The sequence below is a fragment of the Branchiostoma belcheri genome, unplaced genomic scaffold (assembly GCF_001625305.1).
Source record: "Branchiostoma belcheri isolate BF01 breed outbred unplaced genomic scaffold, Haploidv18h27 scaffold93, whole genome shotgun sequence".
NCBI classification, from domain to species: Eukaryota; Metazoa; Chordata; class Leptocardii; order Amphioxiformes; family Branchiostomatidae; genus Branchiostoma; species Branchiostoma belcheri.
Window position 1 is genome coordinate 1,052,637 of NW_017804609.1, and position 19,208 is coordinate 1,071,844.

General features: G+C 42.1%; 1 protein-coding gene across 1 annotated transcript in view; it reads right to left on the reverse strand.

Moving 5' to 3' along the window:
* The window catches only part of LOC109488290 (transformation/transcription domain-associated protein-like), a 99,798-nt gene that overhangs the window by 32,921 nt on the left and 47,669 nt on the right, over positions 1 to 19,208 (reverse strand). Inside the window, exons 67-83 of the mRNA XM_019792483.1 lie at positions 18,889 to 19,031; positions 17,709 to 17,922; positions 16,713 to 16,889; positions 16,188 to 16,340; positions 15,405 to 15,524; positions 14,845 to 14,988; positions 14,225 to 14,368; positions 13,738 to 13,820; positions 13,289 to 13,364; positions 12,909 to 13,000; positions 12,414 to 12,549; positions 11,731 to 11,826; positions 11,357 to 11,452; positions 10,862 to 10,980; positions 10,308 to 10,425; positions 9,430 to 9,545; positions 8,823 to 8,934 (exon numbers count right to left, since the gene is read on the reverse strand). Of these exons, the coding sequence (XP_019648042.1) occupies positions 8,823 to 8,934; positions 9,430 to 9,545; positions 10,308 to 10,425; positions 10,862 to 10,980; positions 11,357 to 11,452; positions 11,731 to 11,826; positions 12,414 to 12,549; positions 12,909 to 13,000; positions 13,289 to 13,364; positions 13,738 to 13,820; positions 14,225 to 14,368; positions 14,845 to 14,988; positions 15,405 to 15,524; positions 16,188 to 16,340; positions 16,713 to 16,889; positions 17,709 to 17,922; positions 18,889 to 19,031 (2,139 nt within the window). The remainder of the gene's footprint in view (positions 1 to 8,822; positions 8,935 to 9,429; positions 9,546 to 10,307; positions 10,426 to 10,861; positions 10,981 to 11,356; positions 11,453 to 11,730; positions 11,827 to 12,413; positions 12,550 to 12,908; positions 13,001 to 13,288; positions 13,365 to 13,737; positions 13,821 to 14,224; positions 14,369 to 14,844; positions 14,989 to 15,404; positions 15,525 to 16,187; positions 16,341 to 16,712; positions 16,890 to 17,708; positions 17,923 to 18,888; positions 19,032 to 19,208) is intronic.

Sequence of the window (19,208 nt, forward strand, 5' to 3'; positions counted from 1 at the left end):
AATAACACGTAATGAAGCCCACTTTTTTTACGCAGATTGTAGCACTACGTAATGTTACACAAACTAACAGTAGATGTTTTTAAGGAATTCACAGAAATGACAATGATAGATAATGTAACGCATACTGTAAATGCATTTATGTTCGCGAGGACTAAATTTCGCGCAGCGGAGCAAATAGAGAGTTCGCGAGGGATTTTAGTTCGCTATACAGCAGAACCAAATACAAAAGGGAATGCCGACTTCCGCCCCCCCCCCTTTCATGGGTTTACCCGGCCCCGGAAATCCCCCATATTTGATAATAATAAAGTCCCAATATTTTTCTTTTGTCACACAAAATCGCCGTCTATGGAATCTTTTAACAAAACGCTACTTAGTACAGAGTAACAGTGATTTGGTTGCAGTTAAAAATTCATACCGAACTGATGGCTCGTGCTGAGAATCACACGGGATCTGTATCGTACCGAAGGACCAGGCATCGAACGGTTAGATTTTTACTCGGATATTCAAAGATGAACTCGTAAAATACATTTTCAAAAGCAGGAAAATCTTGTTTCCCGGCATTTATCTCTTGAAATACGGCGCTGATTTGACACAAAAATTAGTTTCATGCCCCGCTCCTGGCTTTCTCAGCTAGCTGCATAAATTTTGACGGTATGCAAATCTCGCGTCACGTGTCCGCATTTCGCGTCTCTGATTGGTTGTGCGTCAGTCGGAGCAGCTCGCCGCGGTAACATACAAGCGGGCCGACGCGATGTAAACAAATTTTCTTTGTTTTAATATAAGCGCTACAACGCTTTTTCCACAACTACACATCGATCTTCTAGTGAAGGAATGCATAGTTCCAAGAATCTTTCGGGAAAATGTATATTTCTATGGGGATTTTTGGTGTTTTCGGCGTGATTTTGCAAACCGGAAGTATACGGACCTCGGCGTGCCTCGGCGTGGGTTCGTCGTACCCACGCTAAATTTTTAGCATTTTTACCCTCCGTTTTACCAACCAAAACAAAATACAACTCCCGCTAAGGAGAACCCAGTAACATTTCAGATCCCAGCAATTATGTTTTTGATCAAAATATTTGTGGATGTGCCTGCATTTTAGCCGTATTCCTGTCGCAAGCGGCCCCGCGACGTGCACGCTAAGATTTCTTATACGCAGTTGACATGGCCTGACACTGGATTCGGTGTCTCATAAAATAATTTTTATCAGTATAAATAATTCTGATACTCAGCAATAGCGCAGAAATATTCTATTTCTTGAAGAACTGGACAGGTCTACTTTTATTTGTGTCTATTTCTGCTGAGACAATACGGATATATAGTTATACTTGGCTCTATGGGTAGTAGTAACGTAAACGTAACGTTACATGGAAACCTGGAAGACGGGAGTGTAGCGATACGGTAAACAGTTCGCGAGGGACATGACTTCACGAAGCAAGGCTCTTCGCGAAAACAGCGAAGTTAAATCCCTGACGAATAAAAATGCATTTACAGTATATTTAGTAAATGTCAGGAATCACTGTTGTAGTGCTGTTCTTTAGAAATGAAATATAATCAGTTTTTGCTGACATTTTTCTAAATTTAAATTATTTTACATGGTGCACCCAAAAACTTTTTTGTGCACCCAATGTTTTAGTTGTGGTGCACCAGTGCACCTAGTAGTACATGTATTCCCAAAAATGCATTTTGATCCCTGAACAGACATTGTGCACTGTATACAGGACACAGAGACATGATCTATAAATAAGTTGTTTACATGGCACCCATCAGAGACAGAGTGAAAAACAGCCCCACTGTGACACACCATGCCTCATGGCAACCTGCCAAGATTGCTGCGCTGACCTTTGACACGACCTTTGGGGATGTAGCCGTGCCCTTTGACCTGACCTTTACGGAGTGGATCCTCCGACAGTCCCTCCAGGGTTGTAAGTGGTGAATTAATGGGGTAGAGATAATATATTCCTCCTACCTACAGGGGAATACGTTACATAAGAACATGCATTCAATTTGACTAATTGTATCAGTTATGCCTTTGGTCACCCTTCCGCTAAACATTTACAAAGAACATTGGCTTAAATACTGGTCATGGTCCAAATGTTCTCAGTAGAAATTGATAAGGAATGTTTTATTCAACAGAAAATGGTGTCAATTAAGGATAAGTCCCTGGATATTAAAAAGAGTTTTGGGTTATGTGTCTGCCCTGTGGCAAAATATTTACAGAAATTCTTCAACAGCATTCAATAGAAATGAGGGTCAAATTATAAGGAGGAATGACTTTTGGGTTTCCTGTCTGAGCTTTGGCAAAACATTTGCAGAGAACATTGGTTAAAACATTGGTCAAGGTCTGAATCTTGTGTGAAGGAATGTTTTATTCAACAATAGAAAAGGGATAAAATCATGAGGGTAAGTCCCTGTACCAATCTTCACATGTAAAATATCTAAAAAAAATCTGCCAACATCACTAGAACATACATTGGACATGAACCCAGCAAGACAAATGTATCCCTTGCAGGTTGGACAGCTGTGATCTATGATGTTAACCAGACCCTGTGGCCACTGCTTTGGGAGACAACTTTCTTTTCTCTGTCCCTTAAGACAAGACAAGACAAGACAAGCCAGACTCCTTGCCCCTGTCCCAATCTTCGAATGCAAAATATCTAAAAAAAAAACATCCTTCCAACATCACTACAACAAACATTGGACATGAACCCAGCAAGACAAATGTATCCCTTACAGGTTGGACAGCTGTGATGTATGATGCACAAACCCTGTGGCCAGAACTTAGGGAGGCAACTGGGCTGCCAGGGTGTCTACTGAAGAAGACACATGAAAGACTCATAAAGGCCTCAAGCTCTGTCTGCCATATTTTCCAACTTTCGCAACTACCCTTCTGAAGACTGTACATTATAGAACTTGTAACTAGAGGAACCCATCAGAATCTGATGATTCTACTTTCTGATAACATGGTTCATGTAAGATGGAATGCCCAAGGCTCTGTATACCTTATTTTCAAAATAAATAGGGACATACAAGATTCCCAAAACCTGAAGCTCTGTCAACCTTAATATTTTCTTACTTTCTAGAGTCCCATTTTCTAGGCTGTACATTACTGAAACTTGTAACTAGACAAACTCTTCTGATTGAAGATAATGCATACAATCATGTACATAGCCTGACTTCTGTCAACCTTCCATGTAGTGGCAGGGAATTTACCCCGAGGAACAGGGTTGAATTATAAGACTTCTTAACTTGCCTGAGACACAGACTTACAAGACAAGAAGACAAGACGATCATCGTGCCTGGAGGTCTGTCTGCCGCCGCCATCTTGTACCTTTATCATAGTGCTTCAGGTGCCTCAGTGTCTTTAAGGAATAACAGTTTGTCTTACAAGGAGGAAGCAAAGCTATTTCCTGTGGTAGGTTGACAGGAAGTTAGGCTATGTATGTATTACCTACAGTAACTGATGGGTCCATCTAGTTACAAGTTTGATGTTCAGCCTGCAAGATGGTCCTCTGGAAAGTTGGAAAATGAGGCAGACAAAGCTTCAGGCCTTAAGGAGTTGTTTGTGTCCTCTTTTATTTTAAACATATTTGCTATATTATAGAAGGTTGACAGAAGCCAGGCAAAAAATGTATGCATAATCTTCATTTTAGAGACCTTCTTCACAGACAATTCAGACATGGACAGACTTGAACCTAGTCCAACATGATTCATTACCCATTCTGGCATGGAAGAAAGTCATTTTAAACCCCTTCCATCATTTCTTTACAAATGTCTAACTTTCCCAACATTTAAAGTCATTCCACATACTTTTCTTCGCAGACTAGACTTGTAGAAATGGCACTGGTCCCAATTCAGTCATTTGTTCAAGACTTATTTTCAACCCATTCCATCATTTCTTTACAAATTCCTACTAACTCTTCAAATGCTTAAGGTCACTTTAGAGAACTTCTTCACAGGCAATTCTAACATCTTGAACCTACTCAGACATGATACATCACCCGTCTATCATTGAAATAAGTTATTTCTAAACCATTCCATCATTTCAACCTACTTTTCAAACATCTAAAAAGTCACTTTATACACTTTCATAGACTAGATTCAGAGAAATGCCACAGGTCCCACAAGTACTTATTAAAAGGAAAAATGCAAATGTCATACATGGGTATAAAATACATATCATATTGTCATTGTAGCTATATGATATCTGTATCTAGTTGAAAGTCAGGGGACATAGGAAACGTCATGTATAGTGCATCTATCATTTCATAGCTGCAATGATATATGCCTAGTGGAAAGTTTGGGAACATACAAAACATTATGACATTGTATAGTACATGTCCTGTTATTATCTTCGTAATGATGTTGGTCTGTTAAGTATATATCTACATTTGTACTAGTTGAAATTCAGGAATCATAGTTGACGATGTCATGCATAGAACATGTCCTCTTGTAATAATGATATCAGTATCTTTGGGCTTGACCCAGCAAGGGTTAAGAACTATCAGGCACAGAAATCCCATGAAACCACCCAGTCGAGAAAAGATGCACCGCGATCTGGCCGTGATTGAATTGTGAGTTACGACGATTGGTTGTGAGGTCGTGGGTTCGGTTCCCGGCGGGCTTGGCTGTGTCGATAACGCGTTAAAGATTTAGTGTGTGTGATGTGTTATCATATCTGTGTGTACCCTGGGAGGACTCGTGTGTGCTCAGTGTCATCAGAGGCCATCAGGTCTAGGAAAAAAATGTTGTGTTTCCTGTTTTCCGACCGGCCCTAGAAAAAAACTGCCGACCCTAGGCTTTTTTTGAGCTGATGGACCTTTTCTAGCTAGCTCCATGATCAGACACCTGAGTGATGAAATGTTGTGTAAGTACAGTTAATTGTAACAGTTGTGTTTCCTGTTTCCCGACCGACCCTAGAAAAAACTGCCGACCCTAGCTTTTTTTGTGTGAACCCCTGGAAGAGACATAAGATTGATGCTTTCAGATCAATGATATAGAAGCAAAGTTTGCCGGAAATCTGCACTTCTGTTCCTAGATTTGAAGGTCAATCCGAATGATTCCAAACACAAATGCGGGACAGTTTTCTGTTCTTTCCAGGATTTAGACCCCATTCCAGCTGCTTTTCCATACTTACTATCAGGGATTCAGGTATTTATCTCGGAATTTGTGCTTCTTTTCCAGGATTTAGACACCATTCCAGCTCCTTTTTCCGACTTACTATCCAAGGTTCCGGGTATTTATCTTGGAATTTGAGTTTCTTTTCCAGGATTTGAAAATCCATACCAGGCAAATCTGCAGCTCACCGGTACAAAAGCCGGATCTCTTCCCGGAATTTGCTCCCATCTTCCGGGATAAGAAACTCTATATCTGCTGCTGCATCAGGATTACCAAATATGGAAGCTGGGTTTGTTACTGGAATCTGGAATCCTTTTCTGGGATTTGTACATCAATACCAGCTTGAATGCCTGGCTAAGTCCAACACAACAAGGAGTCTTACCAAATATGGAGGTTGGGTTTTGTTATTGGAATCTGCACTCACTCCAGAATTTGCACATCGATATCGTTGTGTCCGTTAATCCCAGGTCTATCGGGAGCGCGGTCGCTGTCTAATGGGCGACCTCTGACCTCACCAAGGGCCGTCGTGATAACCTTTGACATGGCCCTGTAGCGATCTTGTCTGATGCCACAAAGAGTGACACAAGCTGTCAATCATGGGGTATTGGGACCAGGGAGGATTTTTATGGATGATTGTAACAAAGATACTAGACCCTTACATGTGACTGTTATCTTGGGCACGATAGCATTGGACATCCTGTATTTTGGTTGACCATAGGCTATCGTATCTTCTTTTTTGTAGCTCATGAAATACTACAGAGTTCAATATGGGAACTTTTGTTAGCAAGACTTGAAGGGAAGGTTTTTATAGATGATTGCAGCAAAGATATTGGACCCTTACATGTGACAGTGTTATCTGTGTTATGAAGGGTATGATAGCATTGGACTTCCTATAGTTGACCAAGTATACTTTATGGTATCTTCCTTTTCTAAAGCATACATTACTATAATTGAGTTCGGTATGGGAACTTTTTGTTTGCTAGACTTGAAGTAAGTGATGAAGGGAAGGTTTTTATAGATGACTGTAACAAAGATATTGGACCCTTACATGTGACTGTGTTATCTTTTTATGTTGGGCATTATTATAACATTGGACTTTCTGCACTATTTGTCAACTATAGGCTATGGTATCTTCTCTCAGTATGGGAACTTTTGTTTGCAAGGCTTGAAGGAAGGTTTTTATAGACGATTGTATGATATAGGACCCTTGCATGTACATGTGACTATTATCTTCTTATGTTGGGCACGATAATATTGGACTTCCTGCATTTGTAATGATCAACAAGGCTATCTTGTTTTTGCATAGCATGACGGACTATTGAGTTCAGTGTGGGAACTTTTTATGTTTAGACTTTTGTGCTGCAGAAAGCACTTATAACTTCCTGTGGTGCAATTTTTCCAATTTAGATAACAATTATTCATTACTCTAAACGAGCTATCCACATCACCAACATTAACTGTTACAACCTTGAGAAAGTTAACCTTCTCCCTGCTGCCTAACCCCATAACAAATACAAATCTGCTACCAAACAACTACCTTGGCAGGCTTAAGGTTAACAAAATCTCACAGGTCCCTCTTGACAGAATCCTTCCCGACTCTATGTCTACCTAAAGGGCCCTTGAGAGTCTAAGACAATGCCAAGACATCTGGCAAGAAGTTTGTCTGCATTAGACATCACCATCTGTACATTGTACATCTTAACTTCATGTCTTAAGTCTGTGTCAATGAACTTTCAAGGTTCCTGAGAAATTTTTCCTCTTCAATGCAAGATTTCAATGCAAGATAACTGCAACTTATCCAGCTAACTTGTGTATCTTTAATTTAGTACATGTACTGACAAGTACAGTATATGTCAATGAAGGTTATTAATAATATTAAGACATCCAGGTAAAAATTCTTTGAAGAGTCAGACCAGATTTCAGGTAACATCCACAATAAGCGCAGTACATACAAATGAATGAATGAATGTACATAGCAGTACAGATATATGAGGCCATCTGATGTGCCTAAAATTCCACAGAATCTTCACATATTCCATTCTCCTCATATTCTATAGGATTCCTCCAACTTTTTCTCCTGGGACTTTTGTTAAGAGATTGATTTAACTAATGACATTGATCATCATAAAAATCATTGTCATAATACCATGATGGATGAAAAACAAAGATAATGACCAAATCTCCTTGTGAGACATGTTAAGCCAGATGTAAGTGAAGATAAGCCTGTCTGACTACGAAATAATTCAACACAAATTTTCTCAACATGTAAACCACCTAATTTTCAAAAGGAAAAGCGTACACTTACTTTGATTTTCTATCCACAAAAATCCATTTGGGATAATACCATCTAACTTCTAAAAATCAAATTGGAGAATACTTTGCTGATTTATTTTAAAGTGTTCCTTCATGTCATGTTCCTGTGTTTTTGTGCAGTTGTAAGTGCCCAATAGGGTGTGCATACATGCCTGTGAGATGTGCATTCAGCAGTGTTAGTAATAGGTTAGGCCAGGAGAGACATGTTAGTGCATCATTCATGTAATTACAGTGTTTAACTCCTGTCTTCTGTAACCGCTCTTCCGTGGGACTTTCCTTTGATGTACTTAAGCGGAACTCTGATCCATATTCTTGGCAAAGGGCCACTCATGGTTTGAATGATGATTTGAAAGTTGGTAAAGCAGTTGAGCGTTACTCTGATTTTTTATAAGGAAAAAATGGTAGAATTTCCTGTTTTCTTTCACTAAATTGAATCCTAAAAACACCTATGAGAGGAAGCACTGTTGCTCTTCCGTGGGACTTTCCTTTGATATAGTTAAGCAGAACTCTGATCCATATTTTGGGTAACGGGGTCTTGGCAAAGGGCTACACATGGTTTGAATGATGATTTGGAAGTTGGTAAAGAAGTTGAGGTTTCCTCTGATTTATTATAAGCAACAGTAAACTATGGTTTAATGCTGCCAGGAAAGAAGAGGTTATATGTTACGAATCATTTGACACCTTTTTCATGAAATTCTGACAAAAATAGGCAACTTTCAGGTGTCACCACCACTTAACGCACATCCCACATGCATGTATGCGCAGGCACACCGCAAGGCTTTTACCTCCATACACTTAAACCCCAGGCAGGGCCACGATTAGATACCAAGCAATTAAGCTGGGCTTAAACATGGTTTTCTCCTGTAGCGAACATGAACAATTCAGCAACAGGACTCACTAAGCTAACCGATTACCGGAATGCTAACATATATGTCTGTATGCAAGCACACACACATACACTCAACACTGTTCAACTACTACAGCAAGCATTTAATTTATGTTCAGTAACTGAGTTTGCGGAAAGTTACAGATAGTTTGCGGTCTATCCGTTGTATTTGGTGTGTACAGAAACTCACCAATTTCAGCACTTGGGACAGCACCCATGTTGTACAACGGTACATGGCATCCAACAATGACTGCTAACATACATGTATGTATGCATACTCACACACATACTCATACACACACATACACACACACACACACACACACACACACACACACACACACACACACACACACACACACTAGCACACACTACACACACACACACACACACACACACACACACACACACACACACACACACACACACACACACACACACACACACTTCTTGTTGTTGGTACTCATTCAGTCAAGCAACAACCCCTGACCCTTGACATGTGACCTACCTGCATGCACTCGTTGCGACCCATGACCCCTGACATCTGCAGGTAACACTTGACCTGCTGGCGGATCTTCTGGAAACAGTCGACGATGGGAACGCTGGGGATGGTGTGTATCCTAGCAACGAAAGAACATAGAACAGTCAGTTAACTAGGCAATAACAGAACAGTCAGTTAACTACAATGTAGGTAATAACAGAACAAAGAACATTCGGATAACTAGGCAACAACAGAACATATAGGTATCCTGGCAAAGAACACAGAATAGTCAGGAAATCAGGCAACAGCAGAACGTAAAACAGTCCGGTAACTAGGCAAAAAAGGATCAATCAGGTATCCAGCAACCAAATGACAGAACCTGTATATGTAGTATAACTTCTAAGTACCTAAAGAGTTTGGAATATACAGATATCTTGACAACATAAAAGAGCTCAAGATTTTTACATACGCGGAAAAGTTTAGGCAAAGCCTATAGTCTGAGGAACAAAAACTTGGCCACTGTACTGTCATTGCTGCAGTGCCCTCTGGCAGACTCTGAAGGAAGTGCATGTTACCTCACACGAGAAGTAACACTTGTCTTACTGAATCTAACACAAACAGACAGATCACCCACCTGCTGAGAGAGTCCAGGCAGGTCCCGATCAGGCCATGCTTACGGGCGATCTTCCCGTAGTGGATAATGGAATGTGCCGAGGCGTGCACCCCCAGCATCGAGTGGTTTGAGCTTTGCTGTAGGGACAAACATTACAGACATGTTAGGGACACCCCTGTAGTGGATAATGGAATGTGCCGACGCGTGCACCCCCAGCATCGAGTGGTTCGAGCTTTGCTGTAAGAGCAGAAAAATGTTGTATAATGTTAGTCTCTCATACCATTGTACATGTATTTCCTTTTTCCTACATGTAGTTTGTACCTGCAATTAGCCCTCGGGCTAATATACGTACTGTATTGTGGTTTTCTTTTGTGGTAACATATTTCTATCTGGTAACATGTTTCCTTCCTGACATGTTTCCATGGCAACAGACATGATGGTTATATGGAAACATATTTCTATGGTAACATGTTGCTATGGTAACATGTTGCTATGGTAACATGTTGCTATGGTAACATGTTGCTATGGTAACATGTTGTTCTGGTAACATGTTGCTATGGTAACAAGTTGCTATGGTAACATGCTACTATGGCAACATGTTGCTCTGGTAACATGTTTCTATGGTAACATGTTGCTATGGTAACATGTTGCTATGGTAACATGTTGCTATGGTAACAGATGTTTCCATGGTAACATGTTTCCATGGCAACAGACATGTTTCCATGGAGATTTAACTAGGTAGTGCTGAACATAGCCTCTCATAAGCAGATACAATGTCATTACAGTAAATAGTGGTATAAATCTGTTTCAAATCCATGGTAACATGTTTCTATGGTAACAGATGGTTCTATGGTATCAGACGTTACCATGGTAACAGACAATTTTCCATGGTAACCTACCGGGTCATGCTGCACGTGCCCCTCGTAAGCGGAGACGATGGCGTTGTAGTGGTGATGTCTCCACATGAAGATGTCGCTCCAGTGGGACAGGTCGTCTGCGATCAGGGGCAGACGGTTTCTGCAGGAGCAGAGAGGAGTTTATAATTCACAAGCCCTAGGAATATCAATGTCAATACTTAACTACAGCTGAGTTCATTAGCATACTAAAAAGATGAAAACTGAGTCAACCCAGGCATAAATCTGATCCTCAGGCTTTATCAGTATGTTTTTCCAGGTGAGCATATTTTTTTACAACCGATTAATTTAGTACGAGTAGCCTTCTGTCTACTTTTAACAGCAGAGATTTGAGCACAGAAAGTCTCCATGGATATCAATGTCAAGATTTTATAATAATGAAAGTCTAGGATTTTCAATAATATTCTCCAAGTTAAGTTTACTTGCAACAGAAGGGATTTCAGCACAGAAACTTGAGAGTGTTACAATCAGACAACCAATATATTAAATAGGATTAGCTATGTCTACTTGTGACAGCAGAGATTTGAGTTGTTGCTCACCTCCAAGTCTTGACGATGGCCTTCATGTCGTGTAGGGAGGAGTTTCTGCCGATGTTTGCCGGCTGCAGACCAGTGTGGATCTGGGAGGCTTCTTGCAGCTCAATAACCTGCTGGGCAGCCTAGTCAGGGGGAGAAACACCCACGTTATAGTAACCCACATCATCACACACCCAGCTAACACACACACACACACACACACACACACACACACACACACACACATACACACACACACACATAGGCACACATACACACACACACACACACACAATCACACACACACACACACATAGGCACACACACACAAACACACACACACACACACAATCACACACACAATCACACACACACACACAATCACACACACACACACACACATACACACACACACACACACACACAATCACACACACACACAATCACACACACACATACATACACACACATACACACACACAATCACACACACAGCTGAGCAACCCACCCAACCCTTACCTGTAACAGTGGAACATGAATGTTGGCCACAATGAGAGGAAGTCTTCTCCACTCCTTGATAGACTGACTGCTCGACATTTCCACCAAACGCTCAATCTGAAAAAAAAAACACAAACTTATGAGTTATCACCATACATGTTTTTTTTAAATATCTGCACAAAACTCTAAAGTCTTCAAATGCACTCTGAGAACAAAAGGCTGCACTGAAGGATTTCTATTGTCAACCAAAAGTCTTTCTCAAACGCATTCTGTCAACAAACTATAGCCACTAGTACTGCTGCCCAGCCCTTGTTCAGGGACCCCCACAGCAGTATCATCAAAGACTGGATACTACTAAATCTACACTTAAAATCTACAAGGCTAGAGATTCTTACCAGGTTTAGGTGATGTTCCTCAGGATGACAGATAGCGATGTAGCCGCGGTACATGTTGACTTTCCATGCCATCTCCTTGGGGCAGCTCTGTTCCACCTGTACATGTAGCAGTGCCAACAACTGTGTGTCAGGAGCCCCAAGGGGTGACAATAACAATACAGTTGGAAAATCTCAAACCAGTTTGGTCAAATGAACTCAATGAACAATTGAGCTAATCTTCCACTGGTTGTGACAGAGAAGGCAGACTTTAATATACAGTATGTAAGAGTCACTGAAATTCTCATTTTTTGACAAGCACAATGAACAGCAGACCAAAGTTTAATGTCTTGTCCCATGGACTGTGGCCCTTTCCAGTAGCACAGTTTCATGAGACTAAGAACTTGTATGTTAAACTAGAAAGGTAACATTTGCAAAGCAGATATGCATAATGTCTACCTTTACATGCTCTAGCCTAACAAACTACTGCTCATATATATGGTGACCAGCCCCTCCAACTTGTTCTACCACTTGCTACATAATGTAATCCAAGACCACAGGGAGTCTGCTACAGCACTAGTTACCATGGTGACTGACATCTGGTCCAGGTCATTGACCTTATTTGTTTGGAGAAAAAGAAGACTGAAACAGATTAAAAACAATTATGTATTCCTTCTGTGAAGGTAAAAGTAACTAAGAGTACTGACCTGCACCAGAGCATCCTTCATGGAGGCCCAGTTAGGCACCCTCCAGGCTGACTCCAGCACAAGGTGAGGGTTCGGGTGGGCCTTGGAGGAGCCATACTCCATCAGGAGGTCCCACTGGTTCAGCTCCTTAGAACACCTGAGGAGGGACAGAGAAATCTTCAAGGACCCGTGTTCCATAGGCTAAGGTACAGTGAATACAAAATGACAAAAAGTCATTTTTACCCTTTCCTTTCACATACATGCATGAACATGCACTACAAATGCTTATGTGACCTTCCACTATCTGTACTGAGGGATGATGTCAGGTCAGGGTTAGAGGTTACAGGTCAGAGGTCAAGGGTTATAGGTTTAGGGTTAAGCCTGACTTGATCCAATGGTCCTCCCACAGTCTGTACTCAGCGATGATGTTGGGTCATCAGGATTAGAGGGTTAGAGTTAGAGTTTGTAGGTTAGAGGTTAAGGTTTAAAGGTTAAGGGTTACAGGTTGAGGGTTACCTGATCCAATGGTCCTCCCACAGTCTGTACTCAGGGATGATGTTTGGTGCAGCTGAGCTGCTGTTGTGGTCCTGTCTGGCCTTTGTCATCGCCTGAAACATACAAATGTCAGGCACTTAGAAATACTGGCATTTATAATAATGATTGAAATGAATGGACAATAACTCTTGTTAGTCACAATAAGCCAGGCAAATTCTGAATAAATAAACAAATAAAGGCAAACTCCCCAAAAAGAACCAGTGAAAACAGGCTGCGATCAAGACATACAAAACTTGTACAACTTTGTTTTTATGTTTTTATGTACACACAAATCTCAACCCATATACAAATCCAAAGAAAAACTTGAGCCACTCTACAATTCACAAAGCAGTGTTACTTACCCCTTCATATGTGGTCTGAGCCTGCTCAAAGAACCCCTGTTGTTCATAAGCGATGGCAGTGGCAGTCTCAGGGAACCTGGAACAACAGGCAAAAAGGAATATCAGGAAAGTACAAGTCTACTGACAAAACTTAGCATAGTAAAAAAGGTCCCGTTCCACTCTGTGCAGAGCATAGGGGCGGTGCCCATCTCGATTTCTGTAGCCCTTGGACCACACAGTTGTGCAAGCACTACTGCAGGGGGCTGGTGGTGTTGTGTGTTTGACCTTCCCATACTCTTTCTCATAGATGCTGAGTGTTAAGCAGAGAAAGCAGGATGTACCGTTTTAAAAGTCTTTGGTATGACCCGGCCGGGGTTTGAACTCACTCATGCTACTCTACCTGATTGAGCTATTGCACAGTGAAGCAATTTAATATTTCGACATGGAGACCACGGCTAGTGCACACTTACTTGCATCTCTTCTGCCAGAGTCCAGCCCACATGTCCTCTTCCCTCAGCAGGGAGTACAGCTCTGACAGCATGTCAAGGGTCTCCTGTCAATCAATCATACAGAGATGTCAATCAAAAATACAATGCTGTCAATCACAAATACTGAGCTGTCAATCAAAAGTACTGAGCTGTCAATCAAAAGTGTCAGAGTTCTGACAGCATGTCAAGGGTCTCCTGTCAATCATAAATACTTAGACCTCGGTCAAAGTCAGAGAGTCCTGACAGCATGTACAACACTGGTAGTGGTGTGTGTTCAGTCCCATACTCTTTCCCAAATGCTGAGTAGCAGTATGTCCTTGGCATGACTTGGCCAGGGATTGAACTTGAATGTGACCTCTCAAATCCAAACACTCTACTCACATGGCCATTACACTGGTCATATAGCTATAGAATGTACCAGCAATAAAAGTTGAAGGCATAAAAGTTGTAACATGTGCAATATCCCCACCTGTTGTGGAGGAGTGATGCCCTCCTGTTCATAGTACTCGTTTGCCTGTTTGTTCTTGCTCTGTGTGCTAAACCCGCTCTCGAAGGCGCTCTGTTCCAACATCAGGGTCGAGCGGTGCCACAAGTTGTGGGTCTTACCCAGGTACTGTAGGAATTGACACAATAAAATAAACAAACTAGAAAGGTGACTAGCATTTGCAAAGCAAATGCATAGTGTTTTCACAATGGTCTAGCCTTAGATAGTACAGTAACTGCTCTGTTCATTGTTTTTTTTTTACTGATTGTTACCAAAACATATTTGTATGGTAACGAGCCCCTCCAACTCTGTCCTGCTACTTGCTACATAATGTAACCCAACACAACAGGGTGTCAGCTTCAGCACCAGTTACCATGGTCACAGCCATCTGGTCCAGGTCATTGACTTTATTTGCTCAGTTAAGAAGAAACAAAGCAAAAACAATATGTTTTCCTTCTTCAAAGGCAAACATACTAATAAAAACTAGTTGTGTCATGACAATAAAAAGCATAGAAATCACAGAAATATCTTATAGGAAGTGTTATTATTTCTAAATCTTTGGTTTTTTTCTTTTGCATTTTAACTTTGATCTGAAACCCCCCTACCTTGAGCACACAGGGCCTGATGGGGATAGGCGGCACACAGCGAGAGATCCCCTCCACAAATGTGTGGATGGCACTGGGCTGGCATTCCTTCTGGAACACGTGGGAACCACTGCACAGGAACGGCCCCAGCTCTCCCGCAAGGTGCTGTAACAAACAAATAAACAAACAAACAAGTCAGACTCGGCTGGCACTCCTTCTGGAACACATGGGAACCACTGCACAGGAACGGCCCCAGCTCTCCCGCAAGGTGCTGTAATAATAAACAAACAAACAAACGAGTCAGACTAAATTGTCATTAAATCTATGTAGCTACATGTAGGCTGCTTCTTCTGACCTTTTTGTGACTATTAGGGAATCGAAGATGAGCTTTTTTCCATGTTTCCAAAATTGAACTAACCAAATGATCACTCCACATTCAAAACTAACTTCTTTCCATACTCAAAACTATCTTTTCTCAGGGGCATTTTCCTTTCAGGCTACCCCATGGAAAAGAAGAGCAAACAGAATGATTTCACAAATTTGCAAAGATCTAAGTTGAGTTGAAACAGAAAAAAACTTGCCTGTTGCTGTCTCTCGCTGAGCACCTTCCACAGCCTGGGGAACAGCTCCACCCATGTGCTGTGTGACAGCTGGGTGCTGTAGTGGCACAGCTGCGACACCGCTGTCAGGAACGACGTCGTCTGGAACAGCAACAACATGTGTCAGTTTTACCTCGATACAGCATGCGTCAGTTTTACCTAATGCTACATTTGTGACTAAAAACTCGCCACAAGTGCTGTGTGACAGCTGGGTGCTGAAGTGGCACAGCTGGGACACCGCTGTCAGGAACGACGTCGTCTGGGGAACAGCAAGAAATCTATCAATCGTGTATCTCGCTACATTTGTGTCTAGGAAAAAATATGACAACAACAAGTGGCAGTTTTACATTCAGTCTGCTGAAGTTGACTTTGCTACACATAAAAGACAGTGACAAGATGTCAGGAACTAGTGCAGATTTCAGTTTGTTATAGTAGATATTTGCTACACATACATTGTACACAATTCACAAACACAGCAACTAATGTGGGAAATTGTGTCAAAATCATGTTGATATTACCTTCAGATGTAACACTGGTTACAAATATGAGTTATGCATTTTCTATGTAGGTAAAATATGCTCTGCACTGTTAATTCTTACTCAAACACATTAATAGATATGGTGACAGGATTCTAAATACCTCCTGCTTTAAAATTGCAACATGATGTAACCAAACACTAGTTACCATGGTGACAGATGTCTGGTTCAGGTCTTATTTGAAGAGAAGAAGAAGAAACAGAGCAAAAACTTCAGTAAACATACTGACCTTGACCTCCTTGAGTGACTCGAGGAACTTCCCATGTCGGTTAGTGAGCACGCTCAGCTGGTGTCGGAGGTCACCCTTGCTGACCTCCTCGCGACCCGACGCGTCCTTCGACTTCCCCTCGTCTGAGGTGAGCTCAATGTCAATCTCCATATCCTGTCGTGAAGGTCATAGGTCATGACATTTAGAACCATACTATATACGGTAACAGTTAGTCTTAGCTTAATACCATATACAAAACAATGAATATGAACAAGACTATTTCCTGAAAGGGGTGAAAAAGGCTATTTACATTAGGGCACTTCACTGAACCGTGACGGGGGGCCGACATTGTCTACCAGATACCTTTGACCCAGTGTTGACATCACACTTCAAAGAAGCCACGTGACAAGCTTCACTGGGTCAGTCTACTGAGGAAGACCAGAGTGACTGGTCAAAAGCTGTAGGTGAGACAACTTCTTTGTGTTGGATCTAAAGTTCTAACTCTAAAACCTCATTTTCAAAAGAGATTTAAAAAATCATCTCCACCTCCTCTTGTTTTTCCCCCTCCACGTCCATGGGCTCTTCCTTGACCCTCATCGCCATGGCGAAGGCCATCTTGTCCCGACTGTCCGCCAGGTTTATGACATGAGTGATGGACGGGAGCATGGAGAGCTGGGAATGGCTCGAGACTGGGGTGGAACGGTCGGAGACAGCTAGCATAAGCTGCAAAAAGGGAAGAGAGACCAGTCAGTGTCTGAATGGGTTAGGGTTAGGATTAGGCACGGCTCTGCGTATCCAAGAACGTAAGTTTTCCCCAGGCACGGTTCTGGATAAAGCATGGTTCTGGTTACAACAGTGACTGCTGGACCGGTTTGAAACTGCTAACATCAGCTGTAAGTAAGTAAACAAACAAACAAACAAACAAACATGAGCGAAGGCCATCTTGTCCCGACTGTCGGCCAGGTTAATCACATGGGTGATCGACGGCAACATGGACAGCTGGGAGTGGCTCGAAACCGGTGTTGAACGATCAGAGACTGCTAGCATCAGCTGTAATAAAAAAAGTCGAGGCCAGTCAGTTTCTGCTAGCATCAAGATGACTTTAGAAGGACTATCAGATAATTAATCTATTTTTGTAACAAATAATTTGACAACCTCCCAAGCCAGAAATGTGTATGTGCTTCCATATGTGCGCTTCTGGTTTGAGAGGTTCTCAAATTGCTCAACTCTTTGCTAACAAAAATTAGACTAATATGTGTGCACAGTGAATGGGCAACCTTTCAACTTTGATATCAACGAAAGGCTGCAAGGGGGTGGTCAGGCTCATTAAAGTCCTACTTTGTCTGACGGAAAGCCAAGGGATTGCAGAAGACATCTCTGAGACTCTCACCTCAGTGCACTGTTTGACCCAGAAGTGTGTGCCCATAGACTCCCAGTTCTGTGAGCAGGTCATGTACAGTAGCCTGTCGTGACTATACTATCTATTTACAGATACAGAAACTGGTGCGTTATGCCAAAGGACATACAGAATAAGTCCCTTACCTCAGTGCACTGTTTGACCCAGAAGTGTGTGCCCATAGACTCCCAGTTCTGTGAGCAGGTCATGTACAGTAGCCTGTCGTACAGGCGCCTTCGGATGCTCTGGTCGAACACCTCCACAAACTTGGCCCTGATGTGGGACTGCACACACCGTAGGCCCGCCAAGAAGGCTGGTTCCAGCTTAACTGTGAGCTCACTTCCTCGTAATGACTCATCTCTGTGAAAAAAACAAACAAACAAAGTTAGGAGTAAACAAACTCAGCACACACACCGAAGGCCTGCCAGGAAGGCTGGTTCCAGCTTAACGGTGAGCTCACTTCCTCGCAATGACTCATCTCTGTAAACAAACAAACAAACAAAGTTAGGAGTAAACAAACTTGGCCCTGATGTGAGACTGCACACACCGAAGACCTGCCAAGAAGGCTGGTTCCAGCTTAACGGTGAGCTCACTTCCTCGCAAAGACTCGTCTCTGCAAAAAAAAACATTTTCTGTAAACTCAATTTTGTCAGTTTTCATTTGAAAGGCTTTCGAAGCTCAAGTCTTCCTCCTACTGGGAAAAAACAACCAGTCCTGAAGCTCTAACCGTGAGTTTGCTGCCTTGTAATGACTCGTCTCTGTAAGTAAACAAACAAACAAACAAAGTAAGGAGTAAACAAACTTGGCCCTGATGTGGGACTGCACACACCGAAGGCCCGCCAAGAAGGCTGGTTCCAGCTTAACAGTGAGTTCACTGCCTCGTATGACTCGTCTCTGTAAACAAACAAAGAAAGATAGGAGTAAACAAACTTGCTCTGGTACTGTACACACTCACAACAACTCATCTCTGAAAAATAACAATGTTAGGAACTCAAGGCACTTAGCAATAAGATAACACAGAGGCTCTAGGCTTTAACTTAAAAAAGCTAGTTAAAGCTAGCCCCATGGCCTTTTGGAGGCCATAGGGGCAGTGGGTTGTTGATTCACTGGGTCTAGGGCACGGTATTGGAAGGCAGAGCCCATCCCTCTCCTTCCACTGCCTTTTACCTCCCCAACCAAAGTCAGGTACCCATTCTACACTTGAATGGACTGAGGAAATTTGTGTAATGCCAGGAACTGCACCTGAGATCTCTTTGGCTAGTGTCTGTTTGACAGTTGTATAAGAAAATGGCAATATCCAGTGAAAAGGCCTGTTAGCACTCTCACCTGTAGATATAGTTGACAAGCTCCAGAAACTGTGCGTTGAGTTCGTTGTCGTCAGGAAAGCGTTTCTCGGTGAAGTGCATCATCTTGGTGAGGAGGTGGGCCTTCTCTTTCAGGGTGGGGGTGGCGTTAACAGCCATGGGACCCTGAAAAAAGTGATTGCACTCTCACTCTTCCAATGCTCATGATAGACAAACTGGCCCTTATAGTTAAGAATGTAACATTGCAGTCTGGCTTTCAGCACCAAGGACACTGCCAAGTAAAACTACTGGGAGATGACTAAAAGCAATTGTTGGCAAAGCAGATAGCCAACCTTGCTAGCT